General features: G+C 47.5%; 1 protein-coding gene and 1 pseudogene across 1 annotated transcript; one reads left to right on the top strand and one right to left on the bottom strand.

Moving 5' to 3' along the window:
* Positions 1-4,323: 4,323 nt before the first annotated feature.
* LOC102182527 lies at positions 4,324-8,346 on the bottom strand. Its single transcript, XM_018045212.1, is given in 4 exon segments — positions 4,324-5,416; positions 5,513-7,619; positions 7,622-7,858; positions 8,058-8,346. Coding segments are annotated over 4 exon segments (3,726 nt in total).
* Positions 8,347-18,377: 10,031 nt separating this feature from the next.
* Positions 18,378-19,150, top strand: LOC108634867 (annotated as a pseudogene).
* Positions 19,151-20,658: the final 1,508 nt, after the last annotated feature.

Raw genomic sequence — 20,658 nt, 5'->3', positions numbered from 1 at the left:
GAGGATTCATGACAGATCCAAAACAGCATGCAGGAAGCCTCCTGTTAAATGCTTCCTGACAGTTCCTCCTGTTATTATATTTGTAATAAGTCCTGACCCAATTGAGTTTGTTTAGTATTAACCAACCTTACAGAAAGGCAACGATAAAACAACAAATATAATTACCAAGACAATCACCAAAGTTGTAGTTCCAGACCCGATGCTGTGGGTAATACTTTGCCTATGGCTATAACAAAAGGAAGTGGAACGCAGGCCTGTGTAAGATATGACTGATTATAGCGAAAGAAATAGTTTCTATGACCACGACCGGTCCCTGTGAAATGTCCGGTCCAAGTTCTTCGGTGCTCGCAGCAAGTTTCCAAATGTCCCATTGTTCAGGCCACTCTGTTTATCGAGGACGATCTTAGGCAAGATGGGGCTAATCCACGGGTCAAGCCAACAAGAAGTCCTATGTCGTAGTAATGCTCCATCGTGGTGTCAGTGACCTTCCATGTCACTTGCGTAACATAGTCACACACCGTGCTGTTAACCTCTTCTGAGCAGTTAGATAACCACATACATGGGGTCCCCAATCAACAATTGTATGATTAGCCCCACATTAATTTTCCTGATCTGGCTTGACATTTGTCCCAACGAACAGGAGTATATGTAAAGTTCTTATAAGTAAACCTTTGCATAATGTTCTTTGCTTTTCCCTAACTCTTCCCTAATACTTTCCCTAAAGTCTCAGTAGTATAAACATGGTTCACAGACAAAGAAAGGGCAGTAAATAGTCTAAGCAAGTCCAAAAATCCTTTTGGGAGGCAGGGCTAAAGCCCACGTCTGTCAGCTGATGTTTATGCACAATTCTGCTGGGGCCCAGGCACAAGGGAAGGACTTTACAGCCTAAAGAAATGTTAATTAGTTTCCCTCCTCCCCAGGGTGTGAGCCCTTTCGGTCTCAGGAGGGGGCATATGGGTGGAGTCATTGGTTGATAAGGTCGGTCTTTTCTCTGTCCATTCTATGACCTGCAATAGAGGGGGTTGGGTGTGTAAACTTGATTAGTCAGAGCTCAAGTGGGAGTGGGGGGAGGTACAGGCCAAAAGACAGCATTGCCAGGAGAATATATTCAGGGCTCGGAGGCATTCCCTGTTAGACCAGATTTCCAGCTTGATTAGTAAGGGTTTTTTATTTGTCGCGCAAGTGGGGAGATCATCAGGGTGGTGCCGCCGAGGGCGGCGCTTCCTGGAGATCTTTAGTGCCACAGTGGGCCCGAGTTGGAATCTCTTCCACCTGGGGTCCTTGTTGTCCCGTCTCCATTTTGAAGGCCGGGGGCCCTTGGGTCGAATCTTCCGAAGAGGAAGCCATGTGAGTTCGTGTGGATCCATCTGGGGAAATACAAGCACACCCTTTCCCTGTAAGATTAGTTTTCCAGATTTCCATTGTTTCGTTGACGACCGTCTTGGTACCAAGTGGGCAGAGGAAGAGACGTGTACTTCAATTCCTTGAAATGCTTTTCTGCTCTTGATAAGAATCTCCCTGTGGTAAGTTTAAAAAATTTAAAACAAATAAAGCTGTACTAACAATAGTTATAGGTTTCAGTTCAGTTCAGTCGTTCAGTTGTGTCCGACTCTTTGTGACCCCATGAATCGCAGCATACCAGGCCTCCCTGTCCATCACCAACTCCCAGAGTTCACCAAAACTCATGTCCATCGAGTCGGTGATGCCATCCAGCCATCTCATCCTCTGTCGTCTCCTTCTCCTCCTGCCCCCAATCCCCTGCCAGCATCAGGGTCTTTTCCAATGAGTCAACTCTTCGCATGAGGTGGCCAAAGTATTGGAGTTTCAGCTTTAGCATCAGTTCTTCCAACGAACACCCAAGACTGATCTCCTTTAGAATGGACTGGTTGGGTCTCCTTGTGTTATGGCCCAAGTCGCGAAATCCCCAATGACCACCAGGGAGCTGATATCCGATGCAAAAGCAAGAGAGCTTTATTACCAAGCTCAAGCTGGGGCTCCCACCAACACCGACACAGCGGCTATAGGGAGGAGCCCCGAGTTTCGAGTCACATTGCTTATATAGGGAATATTCAGGTAAAAGGGGATTCTCAGGCTGAAGGACTTCTGATTGGTTACCTTCTTCTATAGGGTTATGTGTTGATTCCTGATTGGTTTTTACTTTCAAGGTAAATCACAAGTTCCTGAACGTAAAGTCAGGAGGTTTAACCTAAGGGCCGATTGGCTCGTGGTCAGTGGGGCAAGGTTGGGTAATATCCAAAGTCTAAGTCTGTTTGCCCGGAACTTTACAAAATCGAGTTCTTTTACAAGATGGAGTAGCTCAGGCTCTCCATTCCTCCCTTCTCAAGTACCCAAGACAGACCCAATCATGGGTCTGTAGTTGGCTTTATATTGTCTTTTACCAGGGGTGGGTTTGGTAGGGCTGCATATTGGGACCTAAGCACCATAAGCTGCACTATGTTGATGTGGCCTTTGATAAAGTTTATTAACTTATTTAGTAGACACGGTCCGAAGGTGAGTAGCAAGAGTGAAATGATGAGGGGCCCAGCCAGAGAAGATATGAGGGTCGTGAGCCAGGGTGAGGAACTGAACCAGGATTCAACACAACTCTGAGACTTTTCCCTTTCTCTGTTTCTCTGATTCAGTCCCTCCCTTATTTTGGCCAGAGATTCCCTGATTACCCCTGAGTGGTCCACGTGGAAGCAGCACTCTTCTCCTAGCGTGGTGCAGAGACCTCCTTGTTGGAGAAAAACCAGGTCTAGCCCTCTTCCATTCTGTAGTACTACTTCTGCCAGGGAACTCAATGATTCTTGAAGGTGACTAATTGAGCTTTCTAGTCGCTCAATATCAAGATCAATGGCTGCCCTTAGGCTGGAAGAGTGTTGATTTTGTAGCACTAATGAAGAGATTCCCGTTGCTGCCCCGGCTGCTCCCAACCCCAACAAGACTGTGAGCGTTTAAAGCCGTAACTGGTTCTCTTTTGACTCGGTGAGAGTCTCCCAGTCGTTGAAGGAATTCATCGTTAGAGTGATAGAACAATCGGGAGACTAGTAGTACTAACACACAGAAGTCTTTTGAGTCCTTTAACACTTGCCCACGTATACAAGGTGCTAGGCCCGTGGAGCATGCCCACCAAATTTTCCTGGGGAAGTATTAGGTATTCAGTTGTTTCTACAGAGTCTGTGGTATTGCAGAAGTGCCGGTAGGCTTGGGGAACATCTCCTACACAGAGGCCCTGTCCTGTCACTCTTTGGAGGGTTAATCTTGCGTCCCCTCTTTGCTACCAGCGGCAGGCCCTGTGGCCTTTTGTTTGGATGTAATTTCCCGGGACAGCTATACCTTCAGAATAAGGGGGTTTGATGTCATAACGTAACCAGCAACCATCGGTCAGGTCTGGACGGGTGGAGTTCAGGACCCGATAGGTACTAACTATCATGTCAAATAATGGGTCTTGATCGTCTTTAACATCGGGCTGATCATCTCTGACATCAGGTTCTGTAAAGTTGATCTGAGGAGGGTTGTTTGTATTGGTAAGGCTGGGCTCAGGAGGCGCTCAGGTAGGTTCTCCGGGCACTAAGACAGGATTAGGCCCTAAGCCTTGGCTTGGGCCTGTCTGGATGGGTTGTACTTTCAGCCTAATAGTGAATAATAATCCATTATCATACCCAGATTGATATAGCCGGAGGCCCCAAGATTGTCCTGCCTCCCAACTAGGGAACCTCTTTCCTTTAGTTGAGAATTTAAGTCTAATAGGGTTACAAAGAAACCCTATACGGGGCCCCACAATGAGAGACCTCCTCCCCACCCATGCCTTCCAGTCAGATCTGGCGGGTCCTGGGACGCGACTCAAAGTGATCAAGTCTCTTCTAGTAGGGGGTTCCCAGTCGATAGTCCCCGTAGACTCGCACCCCCAAACGGCACAGTAAAATTTATCTGCCCCCCCCACAGTTATTAACTGTCGCCCGGTTTCGTCTTCCCCCGGGGCACATGTAGAGGGCAGTGTCCCGCAAGGCTGCCCGTTGAATGGGGTGGCTGCATCCAGGTCCTGAGTTGGTAGGGGTCGAGTATTACAGCGATTAATGCCGGCCCCGCATTCTGGTTTTCCTGGCATTTTTACTTCCCAGTCGCCAATGTCCCAAGATCCCGCAGCCAGAAGACAAAGGTCAAATTCTAAATCCGGCCACCAAGTGTTTTTAGGATAGATGGACGAGGGAGAGTTAATTTCTTCCACGGTAGTTACACTCAGAATGATCCAAGTCAAATTCATGGGTTGATGAGGATTAGTGGCAACACTAAGCCGTAGGGGCAACAGCACAAACAGTACTTTCACCGTCTCTGTAGCTGTAGTTTGAGTGAGTTGGTTTTGTCCAGTTTGGCCTTCCACTGGGGAGGAATTCTTCTCGTAAGGCGAACAGGTCCGCAGGCCGTACGTGGGTGTGGTGAACCCCAAGCGGAGATGCCGTCAACCTTGAGAGCAGTAGGTGTTGTCAAGACGACTAGGAAAGGCCGCTTCCACCTGGGCTCTAGGGTCTCTTGACGATGACGGCGCACGTACACCCAATCTCCTGGCCGGTAGCGGTGGGGTTCAGGTGGAGGGCCTGATTCATATAACGCCTTAAGTCTCTTCCTTGTGCCCCTGTGGGAGTACTGTAAGGACCAGAGACAAAAAAGTAATCTTTGATCATCTATCTCTTTTAGTACCTCTATTTTTAGATTAGGAATTATTAGGGGAGGTATCCCATACATAATTTCGAAGGGGCTAAGTCCCAGTTGGTAGGGGGAGTTTCGTACCCGGTATAGGGCAAAGGGGAGGAGAGCCACCCAGTCCCCGCCAGTCTCAGCAACTAGTTTTGTTAATGTTTCTTTAAGAGTTCTATTAATCCTTTCTACCTGTCCTGAGCTCTGAGGTCTGTAAGCGCAATGCAGCTTCCATTCAGTCCCCAAGGCCCGGGCTACTCCCTGGCTTACCTGCGATACGAAGGCTGGCCCACTGTCTGACCCCACCTGTGCAGGAAACCCGAACCGCGGCAAGATGTCTTCACTCAGCTTTTTGGCCACCACCTGTGCTGTCTCTCTCTTGGTGGGGAAAGCTTCTACCTACCCTGAAAAGGTATCTGTGAACTCCAGCAGGTATTTATATCCATATTTACCCGGTTTTACCTCAGTTAAGTCCACCTCCTAGTAGGCTCCTGGCCAGCTCCCGCGTTCTCTAGGTCCTTGGCTGGTCGGATGAGGGACAGCGTTAGTGAGCTGGCAGGCCTTGCAGTTGAATACTGTATCTTCTATCGTTGACCTGACGTTTTTCATGGTAATCTTGGCATGTCTAATCAGGTCCTGCATCTTGCGGGTTCCCAGGTGAGTGGCGTGGTGCATCCTCAGTAACACCTGCTTTCCTAGTTCTTCTGGGAGGATTAGGGAGCTGTCCGCTGCCCTCCACCACCCGGCCAGTTGTTGGGTCATAGGCAAACTTTTTATCCAGTCCAAGTCTTTTGGCGAGTAGTTGGGTAGAGCTGGCAGTATGGGGCTCCTGGGGTCGGGCAGTTGAAGGGTGGCTTCTATCACGGTGCCCTGGGCTGCCTCTCGGGCTGCCCTGTCCGCCAAATTGTTTCCCTTTGAAGTCAGAGTGCCTGACTTTTGGTGTCCCGGGCAGTGTATTATGGCTAATTTTTTAGGCAGCCATAATGCAGCGAGGAGGGCTTTTATTTCTTCTTTGTTTTTGATCGTTTCACCCTCGGCAGTGAGGAGGCCTCTCTCTCTGTAGATGGCTCTGTGTATATGGGCAGTAGCAAAGGCGTATCGGCTATCGGTAATGATGTTCAGTTTTTTGTCCTTTCCCAACAGAAGGGCTTTTGTTAGGGCGATTAGTTCAGCCCTTTGAGCTGAAGTGCCTGGAGGTAGCACTTCCGCGCACACGATTTGGGTTTCCGTGGTTACGGCTGCCCCTGCATACCTGAGCCCATCCTGGAAGAAACTGCTTCCAGCCGTATACCAGGTAACTTCAGCATCCGCTAGAGGGCGATCTTGTAAGTCCTCTCGCGTTCCATGTACCTGGGCTAGTATGTCGCTGCAGTCATGGATCGGGGCTTCCAAATCCGGGTTAGGAAGCAGTGTAGCCGGATTGAGGGCAGTAGGCTGCAGAAAGATGATTCTGGAGGGGTTTAGCAGTAGTCCCTGGTAGTGGGTCAGCTGAGCGTTGTTGATCCACCTATCTGGGGGTTGTTTTAGGACGCCCTCAATGGCGTGGGGGGCAGTGATACGCAACTCTTGCCCCAGGGTCAGTTTATCTGCATCCTTGACCATTAGGGCCACTGCTGCAATCATGCGGAGGCATGGGGGCCAGCCTGACGCCGCGGGGTCTAGGCGTTTCGACAAGTAAGCCACCGGCCGCTTCCAAGGTCCCAGGTGCTGCACCAGTACCCCCCTTGCCACTCCTTGTTTTTCATCTACATACAGGAGAAAGGGTTTTGTAAGGTCAGGCAACCCTAGGGCGGGGGCTGACAGCAGGGCCGTTTTAATAGTCTTGAAAGCGGTCTCCACCTGCTCCATCCAACTGAAAGGGGTGGTACTTTTTGTGGCTTCATATAAGGGTTCAGCCAGTTCTGCATAATTTGGGATCCAAAGACGGCAGAAGCCAGCGGACCCCAAAAATTCTCTCACCCTTCGAGGTGAATCTGGGGTAGGGATTTTGAGTACTGTCTCCTTCCGTGCCTCTGACAGCCATCTCTGCCCTTCCCTTAATACATATCCTAGGTAGGTGACCTCTGGCTGGCATATCTGAGCCTTTTTGGCCGAGGCTCGATACCCTGATTTTCCAAGGGTCTGCAATAGTTCTCGGGCGCCCACAAGGCAAGTCTGTTGATCTTTTGCTGCAATTAAGAGGTCATCTACATATTTTAACAAGGTGAGCTGGAGGTGTTGTTGTCTGAACTCACCCAGATCTTCATGGAGGGCCTCGTCGAAGGTGGTGGGAGAATTTTTAAAGCCCTGTGGCAGCCGGGTCCAGGTCAGCCGGCCGTTGATTCCTTCTTCCGGGTCTGACCATTCAAAAGCAAAAAGGTCCTGGCTCTTGGGTGCCAGGGGAAGGCTGAAGAAAGCGTCCTTTAAATCCAAGACCGTGTACCAGTGATGGTCCGGTGGGATGGAGCTCAGGAGATTGTAAGGGTTTGGCACAGTGGGGTGAATATCTAATACCTGGCGGTTGACCTCTCGTAAATCCTGCACTGGCCGATAGTCACAAGAATTTGGTTTTTTGACAGGGAGCAGGGGGGTGTTCCAGGCTGACTGGCAGGTTCTCAAGATTTTCTGGGCTAGGAGCCTGTGGATATAGGGGGTGATCCCCTGTCGGGCCTCTAGAGTCATGGGGTATTGTCTGACCCGGACTGGGTCAGCCCCTGGCTTGAGTTCTATGTACACAGGAGGGCGGTGTCTGGCGAAGCTGGTTCCCCCTGTTCCGGCCCATGCCTCGGGGAATTCATCTAACCATTTTTAAATGTCCACCGGGGGCAATGTAGGTTTCTGGTGCAGCCGATATTCATCTTCTAATTGAATAGTTAATACTTGTATTGGCCTGCCTGCCTGGTCAAGTATTTTAGTTTCTCCCGGGAGGAAATGAATCTGGGCCCCATTTTGGTTAACAGATCTCTTCCCAACAGCGGGAAGGGGCATTCCGGAATGACTGTGAAAGAGTGGGATACCCGGGCCGCACCCAAGTCCACTGATCTTCGGGTCGTCCATTGGTATTGTTTCATTCCAGTGGCCCCCTGTACCCAAGAGGTCTTACCAGCCAGTTTTCCCTGGGGCTCCAACAAAACCGAATATTGAGCCCCCGTATCGACAAGGAACTCATTTGGGGTCCCCTCCACTCTTAAGGTTACCCTGGGTTCGGGGAGGGGCACCGAACCCCATCCCCCAATTGCTCAGCTCTTCGACGGCTAGGAGGGGGGTCTTTTGTGGCCCCTTCTTTGTCTTTTTGGGACATTCTTTAGCCCAATGTCCCTCTTCTTTACAATAGGCACATTGGTTTTTTCCCAATGTTGGTTGCGTACGGGGGTGGCTCTTACCTTCAGTGGCCAGCCAGCGCAGCTGGCGGTCCCTCTTTTCCGAGTCAGGAACCGTTGCAGCCGGCAGGATGCTCGCCGTATTACGGGTTTGGCGGTCTGCCGCTTTGGCCTGCTTTTCTTCAGGGGTTTCGCGGGTGTTGTAGACCCTTTCTGCCACTGTTATTAGATCCTGGATGCTCTTTTCGCCCAGGCGTTCTAATTTTTGGAGCTTCTTTCTAATGTCAGGAGCTGCCTGGTTGACAAAGTGCATTATTAAAGCAGCCTGGGTGCCTTCCGCTTCTGGGTCCATGGGGGTGTATTGTCTAAAGGCTTCCATTAGCCTTTCCAGGAAGGCTGCTGGACTTTTGGTGGGGCCCTGCTGAACATTTCCTACTCTAGCTAAGTTAGTAGGTTTCCTTGCAGAGTCTGGCGGTAGACCCGGAGCCTCTCCTTACCTCGTGCCGTGTTGTAGTCCCAATCAGGTCGTGATAAAGGAAAAGAGAGGTTAATTTCATCTATCTTAGTGGTGGGTTCCCCATTTATCCCTGGGACCATTTTCCAGGCCTCATTCTGTATTCTCTCTCTCTCTCTTCTATGGTGAAAAGAATCTGGAGCAGTTGTTGGCAGTCATCCCAGGTGGGCTGATGAGTAAAAAGCAGTCTCCAGAAGGTTAGTTAGATCTCTATGGTTATCTGAAAACTTAGCATTTTGGGATCTCCAGTTATATAGGTCTCTAGTAGAAAAGGGCCAGTATTGATGAGGTTGGTTTCCTTCCTCATCAGGGGGACCGGCCACTCGTAAGGGGAGGGCAATTGTCGAGTCTGCCGGTCCCTCCTGGGGTATGGCTCACCTGTGGCGAGTATTTTGTGTGGGTCCGCCACCCTGTATTTCGCCCCTGGGTGACAGGATAGCGGGGGCCGGTGGTGATTCGGGGAGTTGGTAAGGAGGAGGAAAGAGAAGTTCTTCTGTGCCTCCCTGCCAGATGGGATATAGCAGCACCGTTAGTCCAGTTTCCTTGGGTTTCTTCAGGTTCTCTCCTCCCCATGTCACTAACACCTGAGTGGTAGAAAGTTCCTGTTGAGGCAAGAAAGATGTTACCCAAGGAGGGGGCTGCACTATGATATTTTCCCACACTATGATATAGGGGACTTGGTCAGGGTGTCCTATCCGCGGTCGGAAGATGGTGTCTCAGACTCGGTGCACAGTTTCCAAGTCAAACGTGCCTTCTGAAGGCCAGCCCACATGGAATAATGGCTATTCTGTGCTGCAAAAAGTAATGTTTATTTTTCTTAATTTCTACACTGAGGTCATGAGCGCGCATCTTGACCTTTCTAAAATGCTCAGTCGTCAGAGATAGAGGAGTAGGACTAGATTGACGTTTCCCCATCGTTCCTGGATCAGTCAGATGTTGGTAAATTAACACAGACAATACAGACAGCCACACAGACGGACAGAGAGACAGAAGAAATAGACCTCTGGGAGTCCGGAGGCAAAATCGAAAGTAGGACGATGGCCTCCGGCCGTTCAGCGGGGGCGAATGTAAAGTCAGGAGGTTTAACGCGAGGGCTGATTGGCTTGTGGGCAGTGGGGCAAGGTTGGGTAATATCCCAAGTCTAAGTCTTTTTGCCTGGAACTTTACAAAATGGAGTTCTTTTACAAGATGGAGTAGCTTAGGCTCTCCACTTGCAGTCCAAGGGACTCTCAAGAATCTTCTCCAACACCACAGTTCAAAAACATTAATTCTTCGGTGCTCAGCTTTCTTCACAGTCCAACTCTCACATCCATACATGACCACAGGAAAAACTATAGCCTTGACTAGATGGACCTTTGTTGGCAAGGTAATGTCTCTGCTTTTCAATATGCTATCTAGGTTGGTCATAACTTTCCTTCCAAGGAGTAAGTGTCTTTTCATTTCATGGCTGCAATCACCATCTGCAGTGATTTTGGAGCCCCCCAAAATAAAGTCTGACACTGTTTCCACTGTTTCCCCATCTATTTCCCATGAAGTGATGGGACCAGATGCCATGATCTTCATTTTCTGAATGTTGAGCTTTAAGCCAACTTTTTCACTCTCCTCTTTCACTTTCATCAAGAGGCTTTTTAGCTCCTCTTCACTTTCTGCCATAAGGGTGGTGTCATCTGTATATCTGAGGTTATTGATATTTCTCCTGGCAATCTTGATTCCAGCTTGTGTTTCTTCCATGCCAGCATTTCTCATGATGTACTCTGCATAGAAGTTAAATAAGCAGGGGAACAATATACAGCCTTGACGTACTTCTTTTCCTATTTGGAACCAGTCTGTTGTTCCATGTCCAGTTCTAACTGTTGCTTCCTGACCTGCATATAGGTTTCTCAAGAGGCAGGTCAGGTGCTCTGGTATTCCCATCTCTTTCAGAATTTTCCACAGTTTATTGTGATCCACACAGTCAAAGGCTTTGGCATAGTCAATAAGTTTCTTAGCCACCTGTAATTTCTCTTTCGTGAGGGGCCACTGCTCTGTCCAAATAGGCTCGTCATTCTTGCAAGTTACTTTAGTAATTGTATTGTTGGTTAAATGAGCAGTGGCCCCTAGGAAAATGTGGAATGTATATCTGAGTTTGCCATTGCATAAGTAAGTCCCTTCTTATTAGATTAAGGGCTGCATCTATCACATAAGGTTTTATTTTTTATTTTTTTTTTTAATTTTTAATTTTTTATTTATTTATTTATTTTTTTTAAATTTTAAAATCTTAAATTCTTACATGCGTTCCCAAACATGAACCCCCCTCCCACCTCCCTCCCCATCACATAAGGTTTTAATGTTGCAGGCTGGCCTTCTGGTCCCTCACATGGATAAATTTGTGATAAACCTCTTGTACTTTGGTTTGAGAAATCCCTGCAATTTGGCAAGAAATTTTTTATACAGGCTAGGATTTGGGCCATAAATGTTTGGAAACAATAGTAATATCAGATCCAGTGTCGAGGAGACCAGAAAATCTTTTACCATTAATTTTGATATTTATAGTTGGTTGGGCAAATTTAGATACTAATGATGTCCAAAAGGACTGCTTTTGATCTGTACTGCCGAATCCGCCCGTCCGTACATCAGTAGAGGAGTTAATAGAAATGTAAGGTAAAAGGAGTAATTGAGCAGTTTTATCCCCTCTTTTGAATTGCCATAAAATCTGAGCTGACACCATAATTTGAATTTCTCCTTTGTAATCTGAATCAATTGCTCCAGGGTGAACAGTAATTCCTTTAGAAGTCAAACTAGATTGGCCAAGTAAAAGACTGAAGGTTTGTGGAGGCAGGTGTCCAAAAAGTTGGGTAGGTATTCTAGAGGAGACTGCCTGGGGGTAAAGGAGAAAGGCATTTAGGGCTGGTATATGACGGCAGCACTGCCGGATGTTGCGGGTTTGAGGGAAAAGATGGAATTTGCCCCAGGTTTTTGTTGAAGGGGACCTGGGGGGTCCCCTGCTTGGAGTTTCCCGGAACAGGTTTCCTTCAATGTCAAATTTAGATTTACAGTCTTTGGACCAATGCATTCCTCTATGGCAGCAAGGGCAGATTTTTGGAGGTTTTTTATTAGCTTTCTTAGGGCAGTCCCTTTTTAAACAGTTCTTATCTCCACATGTAAAGCATCCTTCATTTCCCTTTCTTAAGGCAGCAACCATTGTTTCAGCTAGCATTTGCATCTTTTGAGTTTCTGATCCTAGATTGCGAAAACCCTTCAAATACTCAATAATAGCCCCTGTCTCAAGAATTGGAGCTATTGCTTTTTTGACATTCCTGATTTGCGTTTTCATAAGCAAATAATTTCTCTAGTTGCCTTTTGGCTTCTTCTCCAATTACAGTACGAGAAATAGCAGTTTGAAATCCAGCTAAAAACTCAGCATACGTTTCATTGGGTCCCTGAAATATTTTAGTATAGCTACCTGTAGGCTCCCCTTGAGGAGTAATTCGATCCCAAGCTTCAAGGGCCACTGTTTTAAATTGTTCATGTAACAAGGGAGGGCACTGTATTTGAGCTTTTATAGCGTCAAATTGTCCTGTACCAGTTAGCATTTCTAGAGTAATTTGATTTGGGGGAGCGCCAGCTCGAGCATTTCTGCTAGCATCATCTCTGGCTATATCATGAAACCACATCATCCACTGAAGATGTTCTCCTGTTTAAGGAGAGCTTTTATTAAAGTTCGCCAATCATGGGGAATAAAATTTCCAATAGAGGATTATAGAATTTAGAAGTACTTTAGTAAAAGGTGAATGTGGGCCGTACATACATAGTTATAGCTTTTTAAATTTGTTGCATGTGATAGAAGTTAATGCCCTCATATTGAGGTATTATGTGCCCTTGAGTGTCAAGATTTCTCAAAACTGGAAAGGCAGAGAAACCATCGGCTTCAGAGACCTGTGATTGCAAAGTCAACAATTCAGAAAGCCTCTGTTGTGAAGGAGAGTGAGTAGGTAGATTATTGTTATTCAGAAAAGTGTTGTTGGTTTTAATGTCAAAGGTGTCTTAGGGAAGTCGTTGCCAGAATCATTCAGTTCAGTTCAGTTTAGTTGCTCAGTTGTGTCCAACTCTTTGCGACCCCATGAATCGCAGCACGCAGCATCACCATCTCCCGGAGTTCACTCAGACTCACGTCCATTGAGTCCATGATGCCATCCAGCCATCTTATCCTCTGTTGTCCCCTTCTCCTCCTGCCCCCAATCCCTCCCAGCATCACAGTCTTTTCCAATGAGTCAACTCTTCGCATGAGGTGGCCAAAGTACTGGAGTTTCAGCTTTAGCATCATTCCTTCCAAAGAAATCCCAGGGCTGATCTCCTTCAAAATGGACTGGTTGGATCTCCTTGCAGTCCAAGGGACTCTCAAGAGTCTTCTCCAACACCACAGTTCAAAAGCATCAATTCTTCGGTGCTCAGCCTTCCTCATAGTCCAACTCTCACATCCATACGTGACCACAGGAAAAACCATATAGGTTCTAGCAAGGGAGAACTTTGGGATTTGTGCCCACTGGCAGGGGAGGAGTGCTTGGAGCAACCAGGGCAGGGCTTGTTGGAAAATTCTGAAATATTTTCTGTTGTTCTAATTGGGCCTTTCGTAAACTTTCATCATCTAATTCATATTCATGTAATAAGTGTTCTGCCTGTTGGTGAATATTAGGAGGGCTAGAATTACCTTGAAATGGCAAAATCACGGCTTCAATGAGAGCCCGTAGAGGCCAAAAATCTATCGGGATATTTTTTCCCCGTCTGGTGGCATGTTCAACATTTTCTTTGGCCCAGTGCCAAATTTCTAAATCAAAACTACCTTCATCAGGGAACCAAGGGTTACATTAAACCACTGTCTGAAAGCAAGCCTCTATTCACTGAGGTGAAACTGAAAATCCCTGAACTTTAAATAAGTGCTGAAATAAAGTAGAAAAGTGAGGTGGCTTTCCAGCCGTTTGACCCATGTCTTAGTACTTACCAGCCCCAACAGGCCCTTGAGGTCACTCTGTCCGAATCTGCCACATGTACCAGGTACCTGTTCTGGGCACCACTTGTTGAGGTCCTTTAATGGACCGGAACCTGGTGGTCCGGAGTCAACGATAAGAAAGTAAAGGAGAGAGAAAGAGGCTGATATTCCTTGGTTTACGCAGAAAACCAATAAAGCTCCTGACATGGGGCTTGCGCTGTTCACGAAGGCACCTGGCGCCCTCTTGATGGGGTGAAGGCGCAGAGCACCTTCTCGAGAGGGTCTCAGAAGCCTGGGCAGGAAAGTGAACACAGCGGGCTTCTGCGCTCCAGAGAAATAGCCTGAGAGAGAGAGAGAGAAGACGCGAGGACCCAAGCTCTGATGGAGCAAAGGTGTTTTATTCAACATTGTGTGGGTATTTATACCGCCTTACAAGGTAGCTATTTTCAGCAGAGATAAAATCAAAACTTACAAGTTATCAGGGAAACATGAGGTCATCACTTTAACCACAGGGTTCATAAAAAGGAAGAGGGTTGTAAATAGTTACTGATCACCTTATGGAAAAACTAACGAAGGAAATGCATGCATTCCTAAGCCCCGGGGAGTAGCTTGCTACTCCACTTATTAATAAGGGACAGAGGGTTCATGACAGATCCAGAACAGCATGCAGGCAGCCTCCTGTTAGATGCTTCCTGACACTAATGCCGGAGGTCGGGGTTCGATCCCTGGTCAGGGAACTGGATCCCACATGCTGCTACTAAGAGTCCACATGCGGCATCTGAAGAGCCCACATGCCTCAATGGAAAGGCCCCTCGGGCCGCAGCTAAGACCCAGTGCAGCCAAAGGAAAAAGCAAAACGACTAACAAAAGAATGTAGGGAAAGACTCTGAGCTGTTTTGTGCAGGTAGCCCCTGCAAGGTATGTTTGAGATGTTAGGTCCACTGGCCCCTATCAGAATTAACAGCAGATTTTAAAGTGAGAAAGGAGGCCAAAGTGGGGAGAATTGCTGATCCCTTCCATTCATTGGAGTGCCCAGTTTAGAGCTTGGCTGCTTTACCCACCAACCCTCAATTGCTTACCATGCATGCTTCTCTCCATCTCGCCTGTCTGCCCGTCCACTTGACCCCTCTCTACTCACCACCTCTCCGTCCTTCTACCTGCAGCCCCCATCAGCCATCCATTCACCCAGCCAACAAGTTATCAGGGTGCTCGTGTCAGATAAAACCAGAGAGAGACTGGTTTTCCAGTGGGAATAATGTGAAGACTGCATCCTCAGGGTTCCGAAACCTCGAACCATTGCAGCATGTTTTTGCTCTTTTATTTTCTCAGCAAAAACTCAAGTGTTTTTCTATTTAGAGTAGTGGGCAGCTCAGCATTTCCATTTAATGCACTTACCGTTTCTTCTTTCTCACAATCTCCAACGTGTACATTTATTTTTCAAAAGTATTTATGTATTCTGCTGAGCCGGGTCTTTGTAGTTGCGGCACGTGCACTTTTAGCTGTGGCAGTTGTTCCCTGACCAGGGATCGAACCCTGGTCCCCTGCGTGGGGAGCACGGAGTCTTAACCACTGGACCCCCAGGGAAGTCCCACCAATGTGTACATTTAAAGTGTACCTAAAATCAGCCACATTTGTACAAGGTCTTCCGCTTGGCACTCTTCTTCAGAACTGCTATGGAGACACCAGCTGGTGTTCCTGAATGCAGCTTCAGAAATGACATCTGAAAATCAAAATTGCAGCCCGCTTCAAGCCAGCTCTCCCAGACTCATATGGTGAAGAGACTCTTGCCTTTCCCTTCTCCAGGGGATCTTCCCAAAAGTGAAGTGAAGTGAAGTGAAAGTCGCGCAGGCATGTCTGACTCTTTGTGGCTCCATAGACTATACAGTCCATGGAATTCTCCAGGCCAGAATACTGGAGTGAGTAGCCTTTCCCATCTCCAGGGGATCTTCCCAACCCAGGGATCGAACCCAGGTCTCCCACATTGCAGGCAGATTCTTTACCAGCTGAGCCACCAAGCCAGGGATCAAACCTGGGCCTCCCACATTGCAGGCAGATTCTTTACCATCTGAGCCACCAGGGAAGCCTGATATTTGTCAAATATCGACTGGTCATAGATGCATGGGTTTGCTTTTGGACCCTCAATTCTATCCCATTTGTCTATATGTCTCTTTATTCTCATGCCACACTACAGTTTTGTAGTAAGTTTCAAAATTGGCAAGTGTGAGTCCTCCAACTTTGTTTTGCTTTCTTAGGATTGTTTTGGCTCTTTGGGGCCCCTTGCTGTTCCAGATGAATCTGCAGATAGCTTTGGGTAGTGTCATCATCTTAACAAAAGTAAGTCTTCCAACCCATGAGCATGGCATGTCTTCCCATTTATTTAGGTCTTCTTTAATTTATTTCAGCAAGGTTTCTTAGTTTTCAGTCTATAGGTCTTTCACCATTGTGATTAAATTTATTCCTTAGAGGCATTGGGATTTTAGTGTCTCAACCAGGGACTGAACCTGTGTCCCCTACATTGGAAGGCACATTCTTAAGTACTGGACCACCAAGGAAGTCCCTTACCCTTTTTTTTTTTTTTTTTAAGAAAAGCTTTATTGAGGTATAATTCATATACCATATGACTCATTCACTTAAAGTGTATGATTCTGCAGTTTTTAGTCTATTCAGAGAGTTGTGAAACCATCACCACAATCAGTTTTGGAACATTTTCATCACTCCAATCAGAAACCCTGTACCATTAGTTTTCATCCCCACCCCATTAGCCCCAGGCAACTGCTCATCTTTCCATATCTATCAGTTCAGTTCAGTTCAGTCACTCAGTCGTGTCCGACTCTTTGCGACACCATGAATTGCAGCACGCCAGGCCTCCGTGTCCATCACCAACTCCCGGAGTTCACTCAGACTCACGTCCATCGAGTCAGTGATGCCATCCAGCCATCTCATCCTCTGTCATCCCCTTCTCCTGCCCCCAGCCCCTCCCAGCATCAGAGTCTTTTCCAATGAGTCAACTCTTCGCATGAGGTGGCCAAAGTACTGGAGCTTCAGCTTTAGCATCATTCCTTCCAAAGAAATCCCAGGGTTGATCTCCTTCAGAATGGACTGGTTGGATCTCCTTGCAGTCCAAGGGTCTCTCAAGACTCTTCTCCAACACCACAGTTCAAAAGCATCAATTCTTCGGCACTCAGCCTTCTTCACAGTCCAACTCACATCCATACATGACCACAGGAAAAACCATAGCCTTGACTAGACAGACCTTAGTCGGCAAAGTAATGTCTCTGCTTTTGAATATGCTATCTAGGTTGGTCATAACTTTTCTTCCAAGGAGTAAGCGTCTTTTAATTTCATGGCAGCAGTCACCATCTGCAGTGATTTTGGAGCCCCCCAAAAGTAAAGTCTGACACTGTTTCCACTGTTTCCCCATCTATTTCCCATGAAGTGATGGGACCGGATGCCATGATCTTTGTTTTCTGAATGTTTGGCTTTAAACGAACTTTTTCACTCTCCTCTTTCATTTTCATCAAGAGGCTTTTTAGCTCCTCTTCACTTTCTGCCATAAGGCTGGTGTCATCTGCATATCTGAGGTTATTGATATTTCTCCTGGCAATCTTGATTCCAGCTTGTGTTTCTTCCAGTCCAGCGTTTCTCATGATGTACTCTGCAAAAGTTAAATAAGCAGGGTGACAATATACAGCCTTGACGTACTCCTTTTCCTATTTTGAACCAGTCTGTTAGTTCCATTTCCAGTTCTAACTGTTGCTTCCTGACCTGCGTACAGATTTCTCAAGAGGCAGGTCAGGTGGTCTGGTATTCCCATCTCTCTCAGAATTTTCCACAGTTTATTGTAATCCACACAGTCAAAGGCTTTGGCATAGTCAGTAAAGCAGAAATAGATGCTTTTCTGGAATTCTCTTGCTTTTTCGATGATCCAGCGGATGTTGGCAATTTGATCTCTGGTTCCTCTGCCTTTTCTAAAACCAGCTTGAACATCTGGAAGTTCACGGTTCACATATTGTTGAAGCCTGGCTTAGAGAATTTTGAGCATTACTTTACTAGTGTGTGAGATGAGTGCAATTGTGCGGTAGTTTGAGCATTCTTTGGCATTGCCTTTCTTTGAGGTTGGAATGAAAACTGACCTTTTCCAGTCCTGTGGCCACTGCTGAGTTTTCCAAATTTGCTGGCATATTGAGTGCAGCACTTTCACAGCATCATCTTTCAGGATTTGAAATAGCTCAACTGGAATTCCATCACCTCCACTAGCTTTGTTCGTAGTGATATCTGTCAATTCTGCCTAATCCAGGGGTATTATCTAGGCAATATGGAATCATACAATGTGTGGTCTGTCAGAACTGGTTTTCTTCACTTAGCATAAAGTTTATTCCTTTTAGTGGCTGAACAATATTCCATTGTATGGACAGACCACATCTTGTCTGTGCTTTTATCAGTGGGCACTTGGGATGTTTCAGCTTTGGGGATATTATGAATAATATTGCTACGAGTGAAAAGTGAAAGTGTTACTCGCTCAGCTGTGTCCGACTCTTTGTGACCCCATGGATTTTAGCCCACCAGGCTTCTCTGTCCGTGGGATTCTCCAGGCAAGAATACTGGAGTGGGTGGCCATTCCCTTTTCCAGGGGATCTTCCTGACTCAGGGATCAAGCCCAGGTCTCTTGCATTGCAGGCAGATTCTTTACCACCTGAGCCACTAGAGAAGCCCAGCGATGCTGTAACAGTCTTTTAATGCACCTGATCTCATTGAGTTCTCTCTCACATGCATTTTCATGGTTTGTGCATGTCTCAGTGTCTCTAAATTAGAAGTTAAGAAACAGGCTGCAGACCCCAGAGCTCATGATGGGCAGGGCTGGGGGAGGAGAGCTCCTTCTCTGTTCCCTGTCTAGCCCTTCTCCCTTCTAGCTCTCTCTGCCAAATACAGCACCCCAACTGGCTTTTGCCACCTGCTCCTTTAAGAAGCCAGATAACACGATTACATAGATCCTAAAATGGCTCCCTTGTTCTCCTTACAGATTTTCTGAGTGATCCTGCTTCTTTTTCTATCTTGTCTGATTTTCTCCTGCCTGACCTTTTCCCGATTAAAAAGCTGGGGGAAAATGTCAGACTCCAAGCAAGTCACCAAGAGTAAACGGAAAGTGAGCTTCACCCCGAGTCAGGAGCCGATTCCAGCCTCAGACGGCTCTCAGGAGCCACCGCAGGAAGGCTGCAACAGCAGCCCTCTGCCAGAGACCCCTCGCCAGGCTGAGCTAGCCTCCCACAAAGGACCCCAAGACACCTGCCAGCAGAGGACCTCCCGATCACCTCCGCCGCAGAATCCCCAAGGAAACCCCCTCTCGTCTGATGACGCCTCCCGAGCACGACAAGCCAACGGGTCAGGGACTGAAGGCCCGGAGATCCCAAATACCAATGACCTGTCCGCGCCAGCCAGGCCCCAGGGCCAGCGAGCCAGAACCCTCTCCAGAGAAGACAGGAAGCAGGCACACATCAAGAGACAGCTGATGACCAACTTCATCCTGGGCTCTTTCGACGACAACTCCTCCGATGAGGACACCGGTGCTGCCCTGTTCCGACAGTCTTCCCGGAAGGGCAGCCGGGCCAGCCTGGGGACGCTGTCCCTGGAGACTGCTCAGGCCGCAGGCGAGACTGAGACCTGCGCCCCTGTTATAAGGTAACGCACACTCTGTCCCCATCACCCAGGAGGTGCAGCTTTGGGGTGGGGTCTGCACGCTTCCCTGCGCAGCCAAGCAACCAGCTATGCCAGTGCTTTGAGGGTGGCTATGTGGCAGGCAGGAGACACGAGGCTCGCCCCCCACCTTCCTTCCCTCCTCTCAAAATCATTTGTTGAGTATCTCCTGTGAGTACAGGGCTCCAGGCCAGGACACTGGCTTTCCAGAAGACTGTGGTCTAGTTGGGGCAGATGACCTTGTATGTAACAACTAGTTATAATCTAAGCAGAAAGAAGCTCAGGCTGGCAAGAGCCAAAGCAATGATGGAAACCCCAAGGGAAGGACTGTGTTCCTGCCTCCTGATGAATATTCATTTATTTGTTGATTCATCCAACAGATGATTAACAACTGTAAAACAAGTCTTCCTCCAGTGATGACAGCAGAAACGCAGGGGAATTCCCTGGCAGTGCAGTGGTTAGGCCTTGGTGCTCTCACTGCCCTGGGTATGCGTTCAATTCCTGGTCAGGGAACTAATATCCCACCTCCAAAAAAAGAAAAAGCAGAAATTCAAATACTGTAACCACGTCCATCAAGTTGATTGTTGAAAACAAATACCTATAGGTCCATCCCAGGTGGGACTGTCCCAGGGATGCAGTCAGTGGCTTCGTTGTTTTTTTTTTTTCTGATTATTATTATTTGTTGTTTGCTTTTTATAGTGAAGTAGCGAAACTACTGTTGATTTATTTGGCTGCGTCGGGTCTTCATTGTGGCATGCAGAATCTTTTCTTGCTGCACAGACACTCTAGCTGTAGCTCATGAACTTAGTTGTTCAGGGGCATGTGGATCTTAGTTACCGGACCAGGGATCGAACTCACATCCCCTGCATTGCAAGGTGGTTTCCCAACCACTGGACCACCAGGAAAGTCCCACTGGCTTTGTTTTTTGTTGTTACTGTTATTGGACTTTGCCACCTCCCCTCCAAAATTACGAGTGGAATGCGATAGCTGCAGGTAGAAAACAAGGGAAACGCGGTGAGCAGACAGTAGGAAAGAGGCTCCGTCAGCCGTGACCCGACAGCCTGAAAGAACCTCTGCTGGTTCTAGGGTTGTGGCCACGCGTTCTGGGAAACAAACTCACTCAGAAGGGCAATGCAGATGATTAGAGAGCGGTTGATTACACCAGCGGCCCAGGGCAGAGTCTCCTCTTAGCCAAGGACCCCAACCAGTTTTTTGTGAAAACCTTATATACCCTAAGTATACATGCGCAAACCCACCTCCCCAAATTCCCTGACAATCAAAGTTAACCTGCCGATTCATATGCCTTAAACCTAGGTAGTTAACAGTGGACAATCATCAACAGGCCTGTGGTCTCACCCCCAATAAGCATAATAGAATGTACGATTCTATTTGGTTACACAGATAATTAGAGTATTCTTTTAGCAAGGTAGAGCCCTATAGCTCTTCCTTCCAGGGGCCTGGTTTTCCAGTTGGTATGTCGTTTCCATAGATAC

The sequence above is a fragment of the Capra hircus genome, unplaced genomic scaffold (genome assembly GCF_001704415.2).
Source record: "Capra hircus breed San Clemente unplaced genomic scaffold, ASM170441v1, whole genome shotgun sequence".
NCBI lineage: Eukaryota > Metazoa > Chordata > Mammalia > Artiodactyla > Bovidae > Capra > Capra hircus.
The sequence above is the reverse complement of the archived record's forward strand: the minus strand, read 5'-3'. Positions and strand labels throughout refer to the sequence as shown.